General features: G+C 57.6%; 1 protein-coding gene across 7 annotated transcripts in view; it reads left to right on the forward strand.

Annotated features, from left to right (window-relative positions):
• Positions 1 to 4,556: 4,556 nt before the first annotated feature.
• MCF2L (MCF.2 cell line derived transforming sequence like) overlaps positions 4,557 to 21,339 on the forward strand; it is a 179,560-nt gene continuing 162,777 nt past the window's right edge. For 3 of the 7 annotated variants that reach the window (XM_070520170.1, XM_070520169.1, XM_070520172.1), the window contains exon 1: positions 11,426 to 11,598. In XM_070520170.1, coding sequence (XP_070376271.1) covers positions 11,430 to 11,598 — 169 coding nt within the window. In that variant the 5' untranslated portion in view covers positions 11,426 to 11,429. Of the gene's footprint in view, positions 4,711 to 5,620; positions 5,640 to 11,425; positions 11,599 to 21,339 lie in introns of those variants that run through there. The other 4 variants (XM_070520179.1, XM_070520186.1, XM_014854901.3 and 1 more) reach the window with 3 other exon arrangements.

A 21,339-nucleotide genomic window follows, 5' to 3' on the forward strand; every position in this document is an offset into this window, starting at 1 on the left:
AAATAAAGATGATGCTTTAATTAGCTAGGTTTTGTTCGTCAATGATTACAGTTCCTCCATCTTCATAAACTAGTTGAGCAAAAAATATGTTGTTAGGGGCAAAGGAAGGCTGTGTACCGACCACTGACGTTAAATGTGTCGAACCCGAGACCTCGCTGCGCTGTTGGCATTTGTAGCCGCATTTGTGGTTGTCTTACGACAGCTGAGAGGAGGTAGCTAGTGTCCAGACAGTGCGTATAAAAGGATGAGCAGACCGCCTGCCCGCACGTGGCCATCCTGCAGGGACCCAATGGAGCAGCAGCATCTGTGCGCTCACTGTGCTCCTCTCCTGGGGCTGCTGTGACGGGACCACAGACGGGGCAGCCACAGGGCAGGAACCAACTCTCCCGCGGTCCTGGAGGTGGAAGTCCAAGATGGAGGTGTCCCAGGTCGGCTCCTCCTGGAGGCTCTGAGGGAGCATCTCCCCCGGCTCCCCGTGCAGCTGGCGACCTTGGGCGTTCCCTGGCTTGTAGATGCATCACCCCCACCTGCCTCCATCTTCCCATGGCGTTCCCCTGTGCATGTCTGTGTCAAATGTCCCCTTTTTATAAGGACACCAGTCATACTGGGTTAGGGGCCACACTGATGACCCTATTTTAGCTTAATTGCCTCTGTAAAGACTCTGTTTCCCAAGTGGGGTCACATTCTGAGGCACTGGGGGTCAGGATCGCAACATATTGTTTTGGGGACACAATTCAACCCACAGCAGTCTGTGCTGGGGATCCACTGAGAGTCGGGCTTTGGGGCCGTCGGGCGAGCACAGGGGCCAGGTGAGGAGCAGGGCCCCAGCCCGGCTGCCGCTCAGCTCCCGTCTCCACCCGGAGCTGTGCCACCTCTCACTCACCGTGGCCTCCATCTGGTCTACCCTGGAGTGCACATGATCCAGCGGGTCCTGGGGTCCTGCCCACACCTCTGGCCCGGGGCCGAGGGACGGCGCTGAGCAGTGGATGGGCAGAGCCTGATCCAGGAGCCTAAAAAGTGCTTGTGAAACCCAAGGCTAGAAATTAGGATTTGACCCATCTCTCGTGGCTGCATGGTTTCTTCAGAAATCAGTCTCTGTCCCAACAAACAGGTGATCTGTGGCAGGTAGCCATCTCCCCTTGCTCGGCTGCGGCATCAGTGTCCCCTGTCCTCTGACCTATCCCATCAGCACCAGAGCCCTTCTTAGCAGTCTCCCGCGACCCGGCTCCCTTCAGCTCTTGGCACATTTCTCAGCTCCCCTTTTAAAAAAGCCTCCAAAAATGTATCCATATTTGCTGTCTCTGTCTCGTTGCCCGCCGTCCTCTCTCAGCCCACCCAAATCGGGCTTCTGCCTCGCACCCCACTGAGACAGCCCCTGGGGACTCCCCCGGACCCCCAGGGCCCAGCAGACATGGCAGTGGAGCACCCCTCCCGTGTTCGTCCCCTGCCTTGTACTGGAAGGTGAGCTCCGTGGAACTGGGGCCAGGCCTTGTCCCCGGTGAATGCCCAGCTTCCAGCACGAGGCCTGGGACCGAGGAGGGACTCAGTGGCCATGCCTGGAAGGCTTGGGCGCACCTGCCCGGCCGAGCCAGCATTCTCGGGACTGGGTGGCTGCTGGGGCTGTGGTCAGCCAGGCCAGCCCTGGCCATTTGCTCGCAGAAGCAGACTTGTAGGCAGCCCCTGCCCCACGCCCACCCCGGCCCTCGGAAGTGCAGCTGAGGCACCAGGTGGCAGGAGCCGTGGGGCAGCAGCAGCCAGCAGTGGAGCAATGAACCCAGGGAGCTTAGTTCAGGAGGTGCAAATGAGGAGGGACAGCAGCTGCGTCAGGGTCAAGGCAGGCCCATCAAGGTCAAGGCAGGGTCAGGATTGCTGCTGATTTGGGGGCCAGGGGAGAGGCTGAGGTAAGTCTGTCCCGCCCCCCACCAGGCTGGTTCTCTGAAGCTCCAGGGAGGGGGTTGGCAGCCCCCCAACAATAATGCCCCTCAGGACTCGGGAGTCAGGCGCCCTGACTTGCCTGCAGCATGTTCCACTCCTACCCTCCCCGCCCTGGGCCCAGCATGGCGGGATGCTCCAGGGGTGCCCCAGGTTTTCTGAGGGGAAGAGGGGCATCCTGACACCTGTCTTCCTTCACCTTCCATGGAGAGTGGGGAGGTGTCTGCATGGCAGGTCTTGGTACTTTGGGGGGACAGTGCTTTTCCATAAGGGTTGAATCTCGAATGGCGGAGTTTCAAACACCAAGTCGGAGCAACTGGGAGAATTTGAACAGCAGAGGAACCTTCTGGGCACAGCGACCACACGGGACACCTTTGAGATGCAGCCACGAGGGGCCACAGGTGCCCGTCCCACAGCCTTCTGGGCGCCCCGAAATCCAATATTGTCACTTACGTCCCTACAGCCTCCGTGGAAGCCACAGCAGGAACAGCACCATCCCCGCTCAGGACGGGCTGCAGTGGTCCTGCACGGAGCTCGGATCCCATGGCTCCAGGCCCCAGCCAAGCGGGGCACACAGCTGATGGCAGAGGCAAAGAGGCCCGCCCTGCTCCCTGCGGACCCCTGCAGCCCGGAAATGGCGCTCAGGCTGAATTACCCCTTCTGTTTCTGCCCGCTGTTTAGAAGCCCATTTGTGATGGTGACCTCCTCGTGCCGCAGGGCTGTGAACACCAGAGTCGCCACAAAGGGCCTGGGGCCGGAACAAACCAGACACCTGAGGGGGCTGCTGGGAGAGGGCAGCTGGGCCGGGCTTTTGTACTTGGGGAATTCATTTCCTCTTGAGTTACTTCAATTTTAGAAGGAGCCCTAACACTTTCTGAACAGCACAGAAATCTTGGGGTTTTGCAGAAGGCTTTCACGGAAGAGGAAAGATGCCCCGGGCTAGTGGCTCCCACGTGGCTGCCGGCCAGTTCCTGCGGTCCTGGGGTGGATAACTGAGCCGACTGTTGGGGGTCCTGGGTGGGGTCCCTGCGCCGGGGCAGAATGCATTTCCGTCCAGAGGCTGTGCTGGGGGGGCCTGTGGGACGGGAGCCTGCGGTCTGCATGAATTCCCCTGACCCGGGTCGCAGCTCAGGTCACTGGCCATTTCCCGCTTTCTCCGCTCCAGCGGCTCTATCTGTCTGCATATCCTGCAGGAGCCCCTCCCCGCAGCTCTGGTGGGCTGCCTCCCTTTGGACTTTTATTGCTCAATTAAATGATATTTAAGACAGTGTGTCGGAGAGCATCTCTGTCAGCAGAGGGTCTTTGATGCTGTCGTGGGAAGTGCGGTGTTGGTCTTAAAACAACAGAGAGGAGCACCACCCCGGGCACTCTGACCTCTTCTCTGTGGGCCCCCGGGGAAGGGAAATCTGCCGGCTCTCTGACTCTGGGGGGTTTCCAGCGACAGCCCCTGCTGTCCCCTCGCTCACTGGGTGCAGGAAGTTCTGGGTGGAGGGAGTTCCCCTCCTGTTGAATGTCCTGCCCGCCTCGTCACCCCCTCCTTCTCCAGCCCTGCTGCCCAGCCTCATTGAATCTGCCTGGCCGTCGTCCCCTCAGGACCCTGTCTCAGGCGGTACCCCCCACCTGCCCCGGGACAGCGTGGTGCCCAGAGACCCTGCACTGGGCAGCCTGTGTGTGGTGGCACCAGGGAGCAACTCTCAATCCCAGTGGCCCGGAAGGTCAGTGCCCGGGGCTCCCCTCCAGGTCCCTGTGGGCGTCAGGGGCCCAGCTCTGTGTGGGCACTTAGAGCTGCCTTGGGGCTGATGATCAGCGCCCTCTCTGAGAACCCGGTTTGGGTTCACTCAGAGGGGCTGCCCACTTTTACCGGGACAGGCAGACATTTCAAAGCCTCGACTAAAATAAAGTTCGCATCTAGGTCAACACTGGGCTCTCTTAGTCTTTCTACACCACTTCAATGTTTTCATTCTTATCTGGAACTTCTACTTCCTCCGAACCTTGGAAGACAAAAGAATTAAAAGCCGGGGTCTTTTTTCTTTTTCTTGCAAACGTTGGCGACTCAAGTCACAGGGGGTGAGCGGCCGGCCATGGTCCCACCTGCCACCCCTTCTCCTGGGAAGTCGCCGGCGCAAGGGAGGGTCGTGGGCAGAGAGTGCGGACCTGGCCTAGGGGGGCCTGGGAGGAGACGCAGGACCTCCCCGCTGGCCCCCCGAGGGGCGGGGGGACCCCATTTTACGGGTGAGCCCGGGGAAGTGGGGTCAGACCCCCACGTCCAGCCGGCGTCCCCTTCTGTCCTGCGGCCTGGGGTCGGGGTCCTGGTGAACGCGCATAGTGGCAGGAGCCCCGCTCCTTGGCAGGACCCCTCCGGGTGCTCTCGGGGGACGTGGTGGGGATTCGGACCCAGGGGGCAGAGACCGGGAGAGGAGGGGAGGCGGGGGGGGGGGGGGGGGGGGGGGGGGGGGGGGGGAAGAGAGGAGGAGAGGCCGGGGAGGGAAGAGAGGAGGAGAGGCGGGGAGAGGGTGGGGCTCGGGGCAGCTCCTCCCCCCGCCCCCCTCGCTCCCTCCCACCTCCTCCTCCCCTCCCATCCCGCGCCTCCCCCAGACCTTTACCCGCTCTCCCCTCCCCCTCCGCACAGCCAGAGCCCTGTGCTCCTCCCCTCCCCTCCCCCTCCTCCCTCCCCCTTTCCCTGCACCCCTGCCCGCGGCCGGAGGAGGAGGCGGGGCGTCCGTGGGCACCTGCGGACCGAGGACAGAGGACAAGGACGGGCCCCCACGGCCGGGCCAGGTGTGCAGGGCGAGAGGAGTGGAGGGGGCGGGGGGGCGCGGACGGAGCGTCCGAGGTGGGCGGACAGCCGGACAGTGGTCTGGGGGCTCGGAGCACGGGCGCCTCCCGCGGTGTCCGGAGCGCGGGATCCACCGCGCAGACTCCGCTCCGCCTCGCCCCTCGCACCCGACAGGTGTCACCCTCGGGGCCTCTCCTGCTGGGGTCCCCTCGGCACCTCCCGTAGCCACACCTCAGGTTCTCCCATGCATCCATGCATCAGGTGTCCCGGGCGGGTGTCCAGGGCAGGGGTCTCGCGCAGGGCGGCCTGGTGGGGCAGCGCGGCGTGGGGTCCCCCACCTGAATCTTCACTTCCCTGGTGGCCGGCCTGTGTTCCCTGTGGGGGTCCCCCAGCCGGGCATGGAGAGGCCGTGGCCCACAGTCCAGCTGCTTTGCCTTTCAAAAGAGCAGCGGAAGAGAAGACGCTGCAGTTTAAAAATAAGAACTTTGCTTTGTTCTACAACTGCGAAGGCTTTCCTACCATGTTTTTTAAACTCACACCTTGTTGCTCTTCATCCCTTTGGCTCCTGGCTGACAGGCTGCTGGCTCCTCTGCAGACACTTAAATAGGAGCCATGACGGTGGGGGAGGGGCCCCAGGAGACTTCTGGAGCAAGTGCAGACTCTTAACTTTTCAGGACACGTCCCCATCCTGGCACACGTGGCCGGAGGCTACCCCTAACAGACCGCCTGCCAGGCCCTGGGTGGGGAAGGGTTAAGGTGACCCTGAGCACACAGGCAGGATGTGCAGGGGATGGCCGTGGGAGGCCCCAGGATGTGTGGCCACCGGGGAGTGGCAGGGCCACACCACCAAAATAGAAGTGCATCCCCAGAGGCTGCTGATGGTGCAGTGTCCTCGGCCCCCTTCCGGGCAGGCAGGACCCACCCTTGGCAGGTAGGAGAGGGGTGCCTCTGGGGGAGCCCTGTGCAGGAGATCTTCTAATATGCGCATCTGATGGGATGGCTGGCCCAAGGCTGGTTTTCAGACCTGACTTCACAGACGGAGCGTTTTCCTGAGCTCTGAGCTCTGCCCCAGCGTCCTGGGATCAGGGGGCACCACTGCCCTCTCCTCACACCTGTGGGGGACAGGGGACAGTCCTTCCCTGCAGTCCTGGGTGGGCCCTGAGGGGGGGGTGCTCTCTCTGGGGTGAGTTGGCCCCATTGGAAGCCCCCGTGGGCCGGGGCAGCCCCCTCCCATGTCCCAATTCACAGTCTGAGCAGGGGCCTGCTTGTAGGCGGTGGACGTGCCCGGTGCGGTTGTGGTCAAGACACCGACGCCTCTGTGAACCTCAGTTTTGCCTTTTGTGAAGTGGGGGTGATGCGGGCCCCAGCCGCCTCCCAGGACCGCTGTGAAGACAGGAGATTCATGTGCAGGCCCCCGTGAAGGACAGAAGCCTGTGGGAGGGGCCTCAGGGGTCTGGAAGCCCAGTTACAACTCTTTTGTTATGTGTTCGCGGTTTCTGGGGCGACTCTTTCTTTACCGCTGGTGGAGGCAGGGCTTTCCGACTGCAGGAGCAGTGAGGAGGAGCACAGGAACGAATAAGGGATCAAAGAGATCCACCAGGTCTGCAGAGTGCAGGGCAGAGGGAGCACCTGCGCCCGAAACCCTCCTTCTCCCCCCTCCCTGCGGGGCTTCTGTTGAATTCCTGTCATAGTCCGTGCTCCAGGTCCAGCCTTCTAGATGGCCAGCTCCCTTCCTGAGGCCGAGGCTCCTTGGTGAAGACTCCACTAGGATCTGGACGTTGATCTTGGAGGGCAGCACCTTGGTCTCTGGAAGTGAAGTTATGGGCACGTGGAAGGGAGAGGTCTCTGCCACTGGATGGGTTGATTAACTTTGAAACACGCAGGGAGCGCTGAAATGAAGCAGAGGATGCTGAAGTATCTGTGTGACGGAGCTAAACTGGCCTGGGGTGTTCCCGCCTGACCACAGCCAGCCCCGATGCGCTTGACGGGGTGTTGCTTTAAGAGGCTCCTGGAGAAGAAGCTAGACGTGTAACGGTCACAGTGACAGGAATGCAGTGTTCTGTGTAGAGCTTGGCTTCTTTCTCTTTGGTTCACTCCATCTCACCCTTTGATCAGCTCCTGGGGATGAGGGGACATGGGGACGCTCCCGTTAGACAGGCAAGAGCCTCTGGGCTGACCCCACAGACCCACGGGTTCCTGTTCCTCATGATCCTGGAGGGAGCGCCTGCAGCCGAGCACGGTCGCGTGGTCTGCTTGTTGGAATGCAGGCTCCTGGGCCCCCAGCCTCTGGAACCTGACCCGGGTGGGCCTGGAGCCTCATCTGAAGCAGGCGCCGTGGCCCTCAGTGAGCGTCTCCCTTGGGGAGGGTGGTGAGAATGGGGGGAGGGGTCTTCACCAAAACGCCTGCAGAGAGACCCTCTGCGGGCCGCGGGCCTGCCTTCGAGAAGGCCATAAGGAACAGGCGGATGGCTGTGCAGTCTATGTGGGGTGGCCGCTGGCAGAGGCAAAAACAGCAGCCTCTCGACGACTGCCCTGTCGCCTGCGGCATCCTAGTAGGCTTCGTGCTGGCACAGCCTGTCTGCAGCGCCTTCCCCTTGGGACGGCCACGTGATCGTGTTTCTTGCTGGCTTCCTCCAGTAGAACTTTCAGAACTTCCAGTCCAGGATGGGACACCTGACACCCCATGGTTACCAAGAAACTCTTGGAGGTCTGGAGGCTTGGATATCATGACTTTGTGGTCAGGGGCCCATCCTGAAGGTGACCATCATGGCGGCCCTGGGCAGCCCTGGAAGCCACAGGAAACCCAGCCCCTCGCTGGAGCCTCCCAGTATCGCCTTGGAGCCCAAAGCCCTATGCAGCTCCACAGAGGGATCACGCAGAGGCCAAGTGTCCATCTGAAGGGTCTGCACCTGGCTCGGTGACCTCTGGGACTCGTCAGCTGAAGCGTTGGATGTAACTCATGACTGGGGCCAGTCAGCCCACCTGTTGAGAAAGTGGAGAACATTATTCAAGTTCCTGAGTTGAAACAAAGACAAAAATCTGAACAGATCTAACAAGGGAGTAATGACGTGGACGCCAAGGAGCTGGCAAGCATTTAACTTCGCCTTCCCCGCGGTCCTGCTTCTTGCTTGTCTGTTTGTTCATTTGGAAGTAAGGACTAGAGACAGAGCACAGAACAGGACTGAGTCCTGCAGGGAAAGGCTGTGCTCTTGTCCACACAGAATGGGCCTGAGGGGTGGAGCCGAGTGAGGGGGGAGGGATGGAGATGGAGGGGTGGGGGGGTGGAGGTGGAGGGGTGGGGGTGGAGGTGGAAGGGTCGGGGGTGGAGGTGGAGATGGAGGGGTGGGGGTGGAGGTGGACGGGTCGGGGGTGGAGGTGGAGATGGAGGGGTCGGGGGTGGAGGTGGAGGGGTGGGGGTGGAGGTGGAAGGGTCGGGGGTGGAGGTGGACGGGTCGGGGGTGGAGGTGGAGATGGAGGGGTCGGGGGTGGAGGTGGAGGGGTGGGTGCTACCTAAGTAGGGAAAGTGGCTGGGCCCCTCACCCCCTGGACATGGCCTCTGTGGCCAAGTCCCGCCACAGCTCCGCCCTCCCCTTGAGCTCCCCCTCTCCTAGGGCTGCCTTCTGTTTTTTGAACGGTAAGACTCCGTTTTCATCATGGGCACTTCGTAACTGGTTCCGCAGTTGTCGTGAGGGACAGCGGGGCAGCGGTTGTGATGTTTCTACTTTAAGTGCATCTCTCTGGTGTTCTGGCTCCAACTGAGGAGCGGCCGGAGGAGGCAGAGTCAGATTTGGTACCTGACGCAGTTAGGCTCCTGTGAGTGAGAGTTCACGCTGAGCCCAGCGGCCCCCAACTCCTTCGAGAGGACCTGTGACAGTGCTGTGAGTGTGAGCGACGCTGAGCTGGCTGTCGCGTTTGTGTGCAGGGAGCTCTGGTCCGTGCATGAGTCGGCTCTTCCAGGACTCCGAGCTCCAGCGGGGCGGCGGCTGCCCTCGTGTCCGTGCCCCCAGCACCCCAGAGGACCAAGCAGGTGCTGAGCAGATGCAAGGGCTGATGGCACCAGCTGACTTGGATGTCCCACTATGCTTGGCCAAGCCCAGCTACCCAGGGACTGATTCTCATCTGTGCACAGCGTGCGAGACCCCTGGAGCTCCAGAGAGGGACAAAGACCAGGCAGGGGCCGCCATCAGCTCCCCTCGGTCCCCGCCGCCTATCAGGGCTTATTCACTGGGGAGCTGAACTCAGTGCTCTGTGGTGACGCCAGTCTTGAAGTTTTTAGAGGGAACTGATGCTAACGACGGCCCGCATGGCCTGAACTCTGGATTTGTCCTGTGTGCCTTTGGGGTTACGCAGCCGAGGAAAACCCACTGTGGGGAAACCGCCAGCTCTTCTGTGCCAGGGTCTCTGCCTGGATGTTTCAGGGTGGTTGTCAGCCTTGCATCCTTCACCTTTTGGGATGCTGCTGTCCAAGGCTGCTGGAGAAGTACGATCCCAGAGGAAGGAGGGAGCCCTGGGCAGGAGCCATACCCTCCCCAGGCCCCGGTCACCAGTTGCCCTCAGCCAGACGGAGGAGTCTCAGGTGCCGAGGCTGACCAGCCAGCGGGGGGAGGCGGCCCTGGACTTTGTCTGTCTTCAGCCAAGTCAGGTGAAGGGCTGCTTGTTTGTTTTTCAGAACAAATTAATTAAAAGAAAACTTTTCATCTTCCCAGTGTGTCTTGAGACCTAGTGAACACTGACTCCAGGATCCTGCCGCAGAGAGGACAGAATAGGCGGGAATACCTCCTCGGGTTGGTGGAGGGCTCAGGTCCTGTACGGCCCGGCCCCAGGGGGGGATGGCGGCCAGTGGGGACACGTGGAAGTGCACGCTGCGCCTTTTCCTGCTGGAGGTTTTTGGGTCATGATAAGCCTGCTGGACATTCTGGGTACAGTTTGGAGGGAGAGAGGGCACAGCAGGATTGTTTTGTTTTGTTTTTAACCAGGGAAATCTTTCTTCCTACTTTTTAATGTCAAAACTAGACTAAAGTGATGAGATGTGTTTGGACCTGGGCCTGACTGCTCGACAGTCTGTGCCCTTCCTGGAAGGAGCACCACCCGTGGTCTGATTTTCTTGGAGAGACAAAGCGGGAACTAAGACAAGTGAGGCATGCTAAGGCCCGAGGTCCTGCCGGGGGAGCTGGCTTTGGAAGGTGGCTCCACTTCTCCCATTTTCTCTGTGCCGCTTCCTCGTTATGGTGTTAAAGAAAATGTTATCAGATCCAGAAGACATGCCTGGAAAAGTGACATGAAAGATGCATACAGTGACAAGTGAGTTGCTGACCAACAACGGTGTCAATCAGAGCAAAGGGGCGGGTGGGGCCCAGAGGAGTCTTGGGTTTCGGCAGGAACAGGACGGGGTGGGAGAAACGCCATCTCTTCTGGTCAGGGACGGGGTGGAGTTAGTGTGCCCCAAAGTGTCCGGGATCTGGACTGTGTGTGCCCCGGCTATCACGGCTCCTTTCTCCCTGGAATGGTCGTCGTGCCGCGGCGCCGTGGTTCCCGTGTAGCCAGCACGCTGGAACCCCTGCCTGGGCCCGCCGGCACTGGCGGGCTTCTGAAGCTGCTGGGCGTGGGGAAGGCGGCCAGGCCTGTGTGTGAACCTCGCCGAGGGCAGCCGGCACCGGGCGGTGCGGCCAGGCGGTCGGGGTAAACCTTAAATGGAGGAGTGGCCGGGGCTTCAGCCGAATGGAGTGAAAGGGGAGATTCGGGAACAGGAGGGCACGAAGCTCGGGTCCTTGGCAGTGCTGGGTCCTCGGCGGTGGCAGGCAGTGGGCGAGTGGGCGTTTCCCATTGCCATGTGGCCTCCTCCTGGGCACTAAGGGTCCCCGTGTGGTGTGGCCTGGGGCAGGGACCGAAGCTCACCCCGCCGGATAAAGAGGATGTGAGCAGCGAGTGGAAAGACGGTGTTGCTGGTGGGGCCACAAGTAAAATTTATTCAAGTTAAATTATTTACATCTTTATTCCTAAAGAAGGGGCCTTGCCAGGTATTAGGCCGACAGGGGGAAACAATAATGAGCTGTAATATGCTAAAGGACCTTGTACAAACAGTGTGGTCAGTAATTACCTAATGAAGGTGAAATGCTGGCCCAGCAGATGACTCTAGATGGCTTCTGTCTGAAATACAGAAGTTGCTAGTTGTCTCTTTGAATTCAAGGTTGCTTCCCCAGAAAACCTGATTCAAGTTTCTTTGCCAAATTTTCACTGGAGGAATGAGACTTTAATGCTTGTGCTGGAACTCAGAGAACGTTTTTTCCTTAGAGGATTTCAGATGTTTTAAGTAATCTGAATAAGCAGTGGCTTTGAAATCTGCCAGTTCGGTGAATTAGATTGTGACATTGAAACCAGGAGGAACGGGGACTTTGATGTCCTTGAAACAAGATCCTAAATGTCAAGGGGAAAAATCTAGGGTTTTTTTCCTCTAAGCAGCAGAAGCAAATAATATTTTTGACTATACAACTTTATTGTATTTCAGTATTATAAAAGGAGATTGCTTGTTTGAGCGTTGGCGCAATAGAAATTCGATGGAGAAGGATGAATTTAGCTCTGAACGTGCTGCATCCGTTTCAGGATGAGCACCACTGAAGGCCCTATCTGGTTACATGGGCTTTGTTCAAAGAAACAACTGTGATGTCTTTTGGCAGCGTGACCTCATTTTCCTTTTAAAATCTGGTTTTCATGCTACAGACTCATGTTTGACTGCTGGAGATTCATCCTGTGCAAGAAAACCGGACGCGACGACTGTTCTTCCACGCCGCAATCCAGTGAGGCCAAAACGGAGGAGAGTGACCATCGGATTGATGTCCCAGACGGCATCAGGCTCGTTGGAGAGCAGTGCGAGGGGATGGCCACACCCACAGGTAGGGCCGGCTTTAAACCTTCTTTTGATCCTGAAGCGCTTACTGCTGATTACTCACGAGTCCTGTTCTTAGCCGCTCTGGCCCTTTTAGGAGGCTGATGTGTTAGATCTGGGGGCAGAGCTGAAGGCCTGGCCTCCTGGGTCGCCTGCAGTGGGAGACTGAGTTAAGGGGGCGGCTCCCTGCCCAGCCCAGCGACACGGTGCCTCCAGAGGCCTGCTCGGGTGGCTTCCTGGTGGTTATTTAAAGGAGCATTTTAAAATGAGCTTGGCTCTGGTGAGAGCTCAGCAGAAATGTTTACTCGGGTTTTCAGTGAGGCACGGTGCACCTGACGGGGAGCTGTTCCCAGGCTTGGCTTCAGTTTTCAAGAACACAAGAGCTATTGTTTGGATTTGGTGTGTTGTCATATTGAGATGACAGTGGCCCAGAGGGCAGAATGAGCAGTGCACCGTGGTGACAGCCCCCACACCCCTCAAGGCTCAGCCTGACCCCTCAGTCCAGGCTGGGGGGATCTTCTCCCTGGCCTGGCTGTCTGAGAGCTGTCGTGCGTCTTGTAATGGAAGGAAGTGCCTGCTGCCTGTTCTTGGCTTTGCCTGCATTGCTGCCATCCTTGCCTGACTCTGAGAGTTCCGTCTTCACTAGACAAGGTGAACGCACGCACTGACCACCCGCGGGCGGGAAGGTGTGAGTCCAATGGTGAGGGTGCCGGCCTGGTACCGCAGTGACCAGAACCAGGCAGGCTTCCAAAGCCGAAAGCTAGAGGCTCTTCTGAGAACTTCAGTGACACTCCTCCCAGCTCCTAATCTGGACTTTCTCGGCCTTGCCCTAAGCTGGCATCCGCCGTCACTGGTCTGGACTGTGGGGGCTCGATAGGCAGAGGCCACGCTCTAGACCGTGTGTGCTGCTGTCCCCGGGCCGCCCGCTCGGGGCTGTGTCCAGGGTTTGAGTCCTGCGGCGTGCGTCTGAGGGTGAGGATCGTAGCTGTGCCGTCTGTGGAACTCGGCATTTGCACGTCTGCTTCTGCAGAGGAATATTTGTGCTGCGACTGTGGCAGGTGTCTCGTAAGTGCCCCCAGACCCAGCGGTTCTGAGCCACAGCTCCGCTGACGGGCCCTTGCGCTCGTGAACAACATGAAGTTGGCTGGGTGGGTGGTGGCGTTCCCGTGTGGTTGCCCCGCAGTGTCTGGGTTTAGTTCTGCAGGTTTAGAAAGTTGATTTTTGTCACTGCCCTTGTCAGTGACTGTTGGCGAGCAGGAGGCTGAGCCTGTCCCTCCGAGTTAGTCTCCCCATACCCGGAGTGCCTCGTCTTTCCAACGCCTGCATTCTCTTGACTGCCAGACACAGATCTGGGTTCTCTGGTCTGTGTCCACTCAAGGAAGGAGGCGAGTCATGGGCCGGTCACTCGCTGGGAGCGAGAAGTGAGGAGAGGACTTGGGGAAGTGCTCATCTGGTCCTGCCCTGCGAAGGGGACGCAGGAGGGGGCCTGCTTCCTCGCTAAGGGGGAGAACGATGGGCAGGTGCCCGGGCTGACTGGACGTTCACTTCCCAGCGGGAGGTTGTCAAGTCTTTCAGGCTCGGCCTGGCTGCACATTAGCCGCCTATGACCACGCGGACCCTGCATCAGTCGGCTCCTCTGAGCCCGGGAGCCTGCTGTGCGTCAGGTTCGAGGGAGGCGGCCTGCGGAGGAAGCTCTGCCTCCAGCCTGGCGGCCAGAACCGTTTCCAGACTTCCCGGCGCCTCCCGGCCAAGGAGCCCGCCTCTCGCCATGTCCTGGCAGATCGCCGCCTGGGGGTGAGGCTCGCCAGTCGAGGGCAGGCGCCCACGTCCAGCTCCGGGGTGTCACTGTCCCTCCCGGGCCCCGCGAGTGTGGGCGCGTCATGGAACCTCCGCACGGTGTGGGTTACCACGCGCGTGGGGCTGACGCGAGGATCCCCCAGGTGGCGCCTGCCCAGGATGGTGGGTCAGAGCCATGCTCTGAATGGTGTCACTGCGCGATTCCCCCCTTCTCCGTAGCCTGCAGAACCTCGCTGACTTCCCGCGAGTCCTGGAGACGTGGACGGCTCTGCCACCGAGGCCCTTTGGGGCTTCCTCCCACCCTGGACTGGAAAGAATAGGAAGGGATCTGCTGAAAAGCTCTGAAGCCAGGCGGGGGTGCTTGAGAAGGCCAGGCAGAGCTGGGAAGTGCTGGGCCGACACTGATAAGCTTGTTTTTCAGCTCGCTTGGTGCAGCTACAGCCCTGTGTCTGCGCTCGGCTTTTCCTCAGCCTCCTTCACTGCAGCACGCTGCATGACATTATGTGTCACTGCACTTGCAGTTAACTGTGTCACGATCGCCACGGGGAGGCCTCTGATCCCAGGGGACTCTGCCGGTGGCCCTCTTGGAGGGTTTCCACCTGATCCGGGCTGGGGCACCTGTACTCCAGGGCCTGCGGCCTCTGTGAGTTGGCCCCGCGGAGGGTCAGGGCGCCCCTTGGCTTGGCTGGATGCGAGGGTGGCTGGGGGAGGCGTTGCGAGGTCATGCCGTGGTATCCAGAGCCCGTCGCCTTCCCGGGCGTGCCCTGGTGGAGGCTCCCGCGGCTCTCCTCCGGAGTCCAGATGGCCCCATCATGTCCCCCACCCACCTTTACCGTGGCCATGACCGTCTTTCTAGAAGACAGTCTCGGCAGTTGCCTCTTGTGCTTAAAGCCTTTCCGTGGGGCTGTGCTGCTCCAGGGACACAGCCCATGAGGGCTCTGTGCCCTCCTCTCTGCTCTCCGGCTGCCCTGGCCCCTCCACGCCTGCCAGTGCAGCTGCATCTCCTGAAGCGCCCTCCTGGGCTGCGACGACCCAGCCTGGGCTCAGCTGGGGGGTGGCCGGCCCGAGTGCCTTTGTCATGCAGACACGCATGCCCCTCCATGCGGCCCCGATACTTAGCCAACATGGAAGTCCCAGTGAGGCCCAACCGCTGTCACTGTGCGTGCCCTCCACTTGGAGGCCCTGATTACCAGGCAGCTAGCGAGGCCCGGGTCTTCCCTCACCAGCCGTTTAGGGATAAATGGCTGTCACAGGAGGGGATGGAGCCTCTTCAGCCATAGGAACGACCAGATCGGGGTGGGAGGAGCCTCCCTGAGGCAGGGACGTGGGGGTGCAGAGGAAGGAACACTGTGTCCTGGATGTCATGCTCACTGGGGAATCCGGGGCCCTGGAAACGTTTACCATATTTTAGAGAACCACGCACACACGTGTGCTTGCACATGGATACACATGCACACAGTACATTTTATCGAGAAAGCTTTAAGGCTCGTGTGGCTCTGCGGATCTCTTGCTCTCCATCTTCCACGTGGTGCTTTCGTATCTAAATGCCAGATCCCGTGTGAGCTCCCGCTGCTGTTTGCACCTCAGAGCGGGTAGATGACGCGTCGGCTCCGATCTGCCTCTGGCTCCGCACGTGCCAGAGTCCCCCGTGGGACCTGGGGTCCAACCCATGAGAACCGTGATCACGGTGTGGTGCACCTTCGGCTGCCCTTTCTGCTCCTCCTGCACCAGGTGGACGTGCCGCACAGCAGGCCCCGGGCCAGGCGAGGACGTGTTTGTCTGGGAACAGTTTTTCTTTTTTTGAATGCCCTCTGTCATCTTAAAACTCGAGTTTGAGAGATTAAGAAGATGCACGTCCAGTGGTTAGCAGTTTCCTGTCACGGCAGAGGTGAAGAAGCAGAGCCCGTGGCCGTGAGGCCTGTCAGGCGGCCAGGTGCACTTCCTGTTTCTAGAATGTATTCTGTGCGTGCTTACTTTTTAGAAGTTGTGTCTGTTCTGATCGGTTAATGATGCCGACAGTTGTTTCCAGCAAACCTTTGAGGATCACACTTGAACAGGTGCTGGCCGTGGCTTTGTGGATAAAATACTTAAAATACGTAATGCAACCCTTGGCTTGGGTTCACAGCGAACAGAACATCTGCCATAGTGGATCGAATTGTGAATTGTCCTTGTTTAAAGTCAAAACGCTTCAAATATCGGTAATGTCCTGTGGCTGAACTAATCTCTGAATGCATCTATGGTGCGAGATGCTCCAGGCTTCTGGCGGGTCCAGGTGGATTGCGCACGTCCACCTGGGGAAGACTGGGGCTCCAGAGGAGCTGCAGACAGAGGCCCAGGCCCAGCTGTGAAAACGATGTGGCGATGGCGTTCTTGTTGGAGAGTCTCACAGAGGGCTTTGCAGAAACAATTAGCTTGGGCTGAAAATGCGTTCTGGGAAAAGCAAAAAAGACCACAGGAAATTGATGCTTGGCAGGAAGTCGGCTTCTGAGGACCTCCTGTGTGTCTCGCGTGGACTGTGGTCATAGCTCAGTGGAGAGTGAGTGAACACCATGACTGCTGCCTTTTCAGGGGTCCAGCTGTGCGTAATTTGAGAGATGGTGCACTTGCCATTGCCCAGTTCTTTGTCGTTGAGCTCACGGCGCTTTCTCGGGAGAGTCACTGCTTTTCCTCACGTGTCGTTAATGTTGCAGCGTCGTCCTGAGAGGCGGCGTTCCAAGGGCACCATGCCCGAGAGGCACACGGTCCCGAGAGCAAGCACAGAGGGGCTGCCCTTGGCCGGTCTTTTCTCTGTGGTTTTGTGAGTCCCGAGGGGACACTCCCCAAAGATGATGAATATGCTGTTTGTGGAAACAGAGCTTGCGGTGTTGCTAGAAATGATTATCTTCCCGTCTGTAACCTCGCCTAAACCCTTGTTCTTTTTCACTTGGACTTTTTATATTATTCAGGGAGCTCGCTTGAGTTCCTTCTTTTTTTCAGAACACGTGTTCACTGCTCATGAATTTACAGATGTTCGGGGACCAGCGGTGGGTTACTAGTTGATGCTGGAAGCCTGGTTGGTGTTCTTCTCACGGCAGCTGCCAAAGGCCCGGGGCCTGGGGTGGGTGCAGGTGCTGCCACTCGCCAGGTCTCAGGGGAGACAGGCTTGGAGGGGCTCACCCCTACCCGCCTCTGCAAGGCCTTTGGAGATTCCGGGGGGGTCTCCTGTTACCCCAGAGTCTCTGGGATGGTCTCTCCTAAGTGGAGTTGACTTGGTGTTTTTCATCATTAATTAAAATAAATGTGACGTATTAACCCAGAACCAGGAGTAACGACTCTGAGCTGATGGAGGAAGTTCCTCAGGTGAACTGAAGATGCCTGGGGGCAGCTGCCCTCCCAGAGCCGAGTCCCTCACGCCCGTCTGTTGTCTGTCGGCACCAGGACCTCCCCTGTGCACGCCGGGTCACAGCAGATTTGTTACTGTTTTATCAGAGCGTTAGTGGTCTTTCTGTTTAACTGTGTGCTTTATAACACGTGCCGTATGATTGTGGCGATCAGGTGGCCAGACTCCTCCAGAGAAATTGCGTTTGTCACGTGTAGTCAGTGGAGACACGCTGAGTCACCAGGACTCCAGACCTGAGCCCCGTCTACAGGTCCCTCCACGCTTCTCCCAGCTGTGCTGCGTGGGCTGTCTGGGGGGACGGTCTCCACTCTGTGTGGACTGTTCCCACTGCATAGAAATCCTCCCCCTCTTGCCTTGCCCGCTGCCTGGTTAAAATCCTGCCGTCTGTCCAGGACCAGGAAGATACCGCCTGCTTCGAGAAGCAGACCCCATGTCCGCTCTTCAGTCTCGTCTGGGGGCCTGTGCCTACGCTCCGACAGAGCGCCTGCTGGCTTCATCTCTGGTGAGTTGGGCTCCTGGGTCCCTAGAGGCCTGAGCGCGTGAGGACAGGGAGCGTCTCCTTCCTCTGCGTCCAGCACAGGTCAGGCCGGGCTGAGGCGCTGATCCCTCCGCCTTCTGCGGGGTCTGGGACAGCCCGGACCCGTCACCCTCGTGTTCCGTGGGCACGTCGTGGAAATGCTCGTGGAAATGCTCGGGACGCACTGCGCCAGCGCCTAGGGTGGGCAATCGACCGACTTGCCAAAACGAATGGCAAATAGTGCTCAGTGGTCTGGAAGTGATTCTGTTAGAGAAGAGGAGCATTCCACTGACGGATCTGAGGGAAGTGGAGAAAAGGAAGAGGTTTTACTACCTGAACATTAAAACTGCAGCAGAAATCACCATGAAGAAGATTAACTGCAAACAAAAAACTAGGCCAAGGTGGCCACGAGACAAGAGACGTGGCCTGTGTATGTTTGGCTCTCACAAAGCAGAGTCAACAGGATGGACGCCTCAACAGAAAGTCGGTTGTAAAGTGTGCAGAGGTGACACGCCACCATAAATAAGGACAAGAAATGCTGTGCTGTAAATAAATGGAAACGAGAAATGTCACTTTAAAAAGGAGATCTCTTTTGTCTCGAGTTTTATGGACAAAAACGCAAGCCCCACTGCTGGTAGGAACGTCATTCCTTTTAGCTGTGCTGGAAGACGAGTTGACGATGTGGATAGAAATCTTCAAATATTTTGTTTTCAGTCAACAATCTCCACTTCCAGGAATTTAAACTAAGGAATTAATAAAAAATTGTCACAAAGCTTCATGAACGAAGATGTTCATCGCGGTCATTATTTATCACGATGACTATTTGGGGAAAGGCAAAGTCACAGTGTTAGGGGTTCGGAGAAACTGTTCAGTTGTTAGGGTGACAATTCTGCCACGTCTCATGCTATAAGAATGGAAACAGCCAATTATAGAACAATGTACTATGATAGCAATTTTGTAAACACAAAGGATGTGCAGTTTTGATAAAAGACTTAAGATTTGCACCAAAATGTGAATGTTTTTTATCGCATGTTTGTGATTTGTTTTCCTGCGTGAGAAGCCTGATTATGTCTGTGAGGACACCCATTTCCTGAAGCAGGACGTGAGACTGGACCCCCAGGCATGAGGATGGCCTCGTCCTGTGCTGACCCTGTTCCCGGATGTCTCCAGAAGGTTCCTCACACAGGCACTGTTTCTGCAGGGACTGTCCCCAGCCTCGCCGTCTCGCTGGAACCGTGCCCGCCCGTGCTTCCCCCAAAGGTGGGAGCTCGCCCCCTATTTTGAGGGGAGAACATCGTGGGAGAATTTTCCTGGAACTTAGCAGGTGGCCCTCGGGGAAAGGGCTAGGTATGGATAAAGCCATGGGAAATAGGAATGGCCAGCCTCCCCAGGCCTCCCTCTCCCCCAGAACCCCCAGGCACAGCAGCAGCCCCAGGCCGGGGCTGGGCACCCCAGAAGACTGGTGCTGGGTCTGGCCAGACAGGGCCACAGAGAGCCAGGCTCAGGTCATCAGCCCTCCCGGAGCCCCACTTCCCTCCGACCCACCCCTGCCCCGGAGCTCCTGCCGGCCCCTCTGCCCTGCACCACCCCACGGCTCCTCCTCTGTGACCCTGCCTGACCCTCCGACAGCCTGAGCGAGCACCTGGTCACCTTGGCGTGGTGTCCTCCCCTCTGGGGCGCTGGCACACGGTGTCCGATTATCTGCCAGCTTTCATGTCCTTCCTGGGGGTGGGCTTCGGGGGAACAGGGTCCGCAGACCAGGCTGTCCTCCCCGTGCCCTGTTTCCTTGTTCTGTTTCCGGATCTTGTTAAACTGTCTCCACAGTCAGGCTTCCAGGGCTCAAGGAGGTGAGGTTTTCTCGAGCAGCAAAGAGGGAAAATCCACAGGCTCCGTGGCTGATGCTCCAAGAGCGGGAAAGAGGTGAACTTTGATCGTCTTTTTTAGAAAGAAAAAAAAAGTGTCTTCACCAGGTATATGGTGCAGGGGAGGTAAATAATTTCCCTCTGCCCTTCTGAGTTCTCGGCTGGGGCCCCTGTGACAAAAGGCAGATTAACAAGAGAAGACAAACGAGGTTATTAGCACGTGTGCCCGTGTGCATGTGGAGATGGGGGATGAGGGACCCTCCCTCCCTTAGAACCAGCTTCATAGCATCTTTGGCCAAAGACAGGAGGTGACCAGGAAAAGCAGGAGGAAGGTTTGTCAGCAGACGTAGAGCTTCTGAATCATTGGGTGTAAAGCGTTCATCCTACTCCTTCCTGGGGAGGGGAGGGCACCTCTGTAAATTGACTTCTTGCTTTTAGGCAGAGGGCGGAGGGCAGAGCTTTTCTTGTTTCTGCCTTTTTCCTCAGTTGCCTTCAGCTCAAAATAACCCGTCCGCCTAGGTGGCACGTTTGGGGTGGCGAGTTCTTCATACCTTCAGCTGTCACTTCCACGTCATCATCACCAAGGGTTGTGTGGCTGGGAGGTGGTCCTGCCCTGGTTGGTGGCCCCTTCTGGTAATTCAGCTGTGAAGTGACCACGTCCTCTGTTCTTTGAGTTTGCAGGCCGTGTTGCGGCCCCTCGGAGTGGCACTGACATGTGTCTCTGTCCCCGTATTTCTTGTAAATTGCTGATTTGTAAGACCTGGACCAGCTCCCGGATCTGTTTTTAAGATGACGTCAGAGTGGCGCCCTCCATCCGAGAAGCGTTGACGTCTGCTTGTGTTTTGGGGGTGTCGGCAGCCGCTGGTGGTCCCTGTTCAGAGTTGTTAATTCGCGCCTGAGTCGCAGATGTCCCCCTTCTGTCCCTCCTTTCTCGTTCATTAGCTGGACTCACTGATGAAGAGAAGCAGCCCTTCCTGCCTCGTTGCTACATTGCATTCCAGTCGTAGGGAGGCAGGAGAGGCCTCATTCTCTCTGTTTGACTTGCCGGTTTCTAGAATAGTGAGTTTGCTCTTTAGCATCTTTTAAAGGGAGGTGGTGAGGGTTTTAAAAAATATTTTAAACTGTTAAAAAAACAAAACTCAGCTGAGGTAATTTTAAAGATCTTTCTGGCTTTGTCCAGTGATTCATGAGTCGGGCAGCATCCGATCTGGCAGATAGAAAGGAGCCCGAGGAGCTGTCAGAAGGAGACTTTTCTGGGCAGAAGGGAGTGGGAACAAGGAAGTGATTCCAGGCAAAAACGCGGGTTGGTTGTGGCAAGGTCGCTTTCCTTTAGGGGCTGGCCGGGGTCCAGCAGGCAGAGGACCTCCTCAGAGCTGACCAGGCGATTCCTGACTGACTGGTGTAACGTTCCACTTCTGCAGGAGCCAAGACTGTAATCAGGTCCCGGTCTGGTCACATGGGACTGAGCATAAGCGACTCCATTCGGGCCTACTGTCTTGTTTTTAACAGAACTAAGAGATTTTAGTATTTTCTATATTTTAGCCCATCATAGCTGTTCTTATGGGTCACATCGTCCTGCTGGGGGCCATGGGGGCCCCTTCGCACTGGCTTCTGAATCTGCTCACCGTGTCCAGGAGTCGGGCGGTCTCCTCACCCTGAGAAGGACTCTAGCTGGGAACCAGGAAACACCCGTCTCCACGGGCTCACCATTTCTTCCGGGCCTTTCCAGTGGACAGGCCTAGGATATAGGAGACATCTTAACTTTAAATGTATTTATATCTGAGTTCATACAGTGGAATACTACTTAGCATTAAAAACTAACAAGCTGCTTGTTCGGGGCCGGGGATTGACTGCAGAGGTGGGGGCACTTTTTGAGTGATGGATGTATTCGTCAGAAGTCCTCAGCCGCATGTGGAGAGGAGCGCATTTTATTTATTTATTTTTTATTTATTGTTTTTATCAGTTTTTTTTTATTGAGTTATTGATAGGTTACAATCTTGTGAAATTTCAGTTGTACATTAATGTTTGTCAGTCATGTTGTAGGCGCACCACTTCACCCTTTGTGCCCACCCCCCACCCCACCTTTCCCCTGGTATCCACTAAACTGTTCTTAGTCCATAATTTTAAATTCCTCATATGAGTGGAATCATACACAGATTATCTTTCTCTTGCTGGCTTATTTCACTTAACATA

This window comes from Equus asinus, chromosome 11 (assembly GCF_041296235.1).
Source record: "Equus asinus isolate D_3611 breed Donkey chromosome 11, EquAss-T2T_v2, whole genome shotgun sequence".
Taxonomy (NCBI): domain Eukaryota; kingdom Metazoa; phylum Chordata; class Mammalia; order Perissodactyla; family Equidae; genus Equus; species Equus asinus.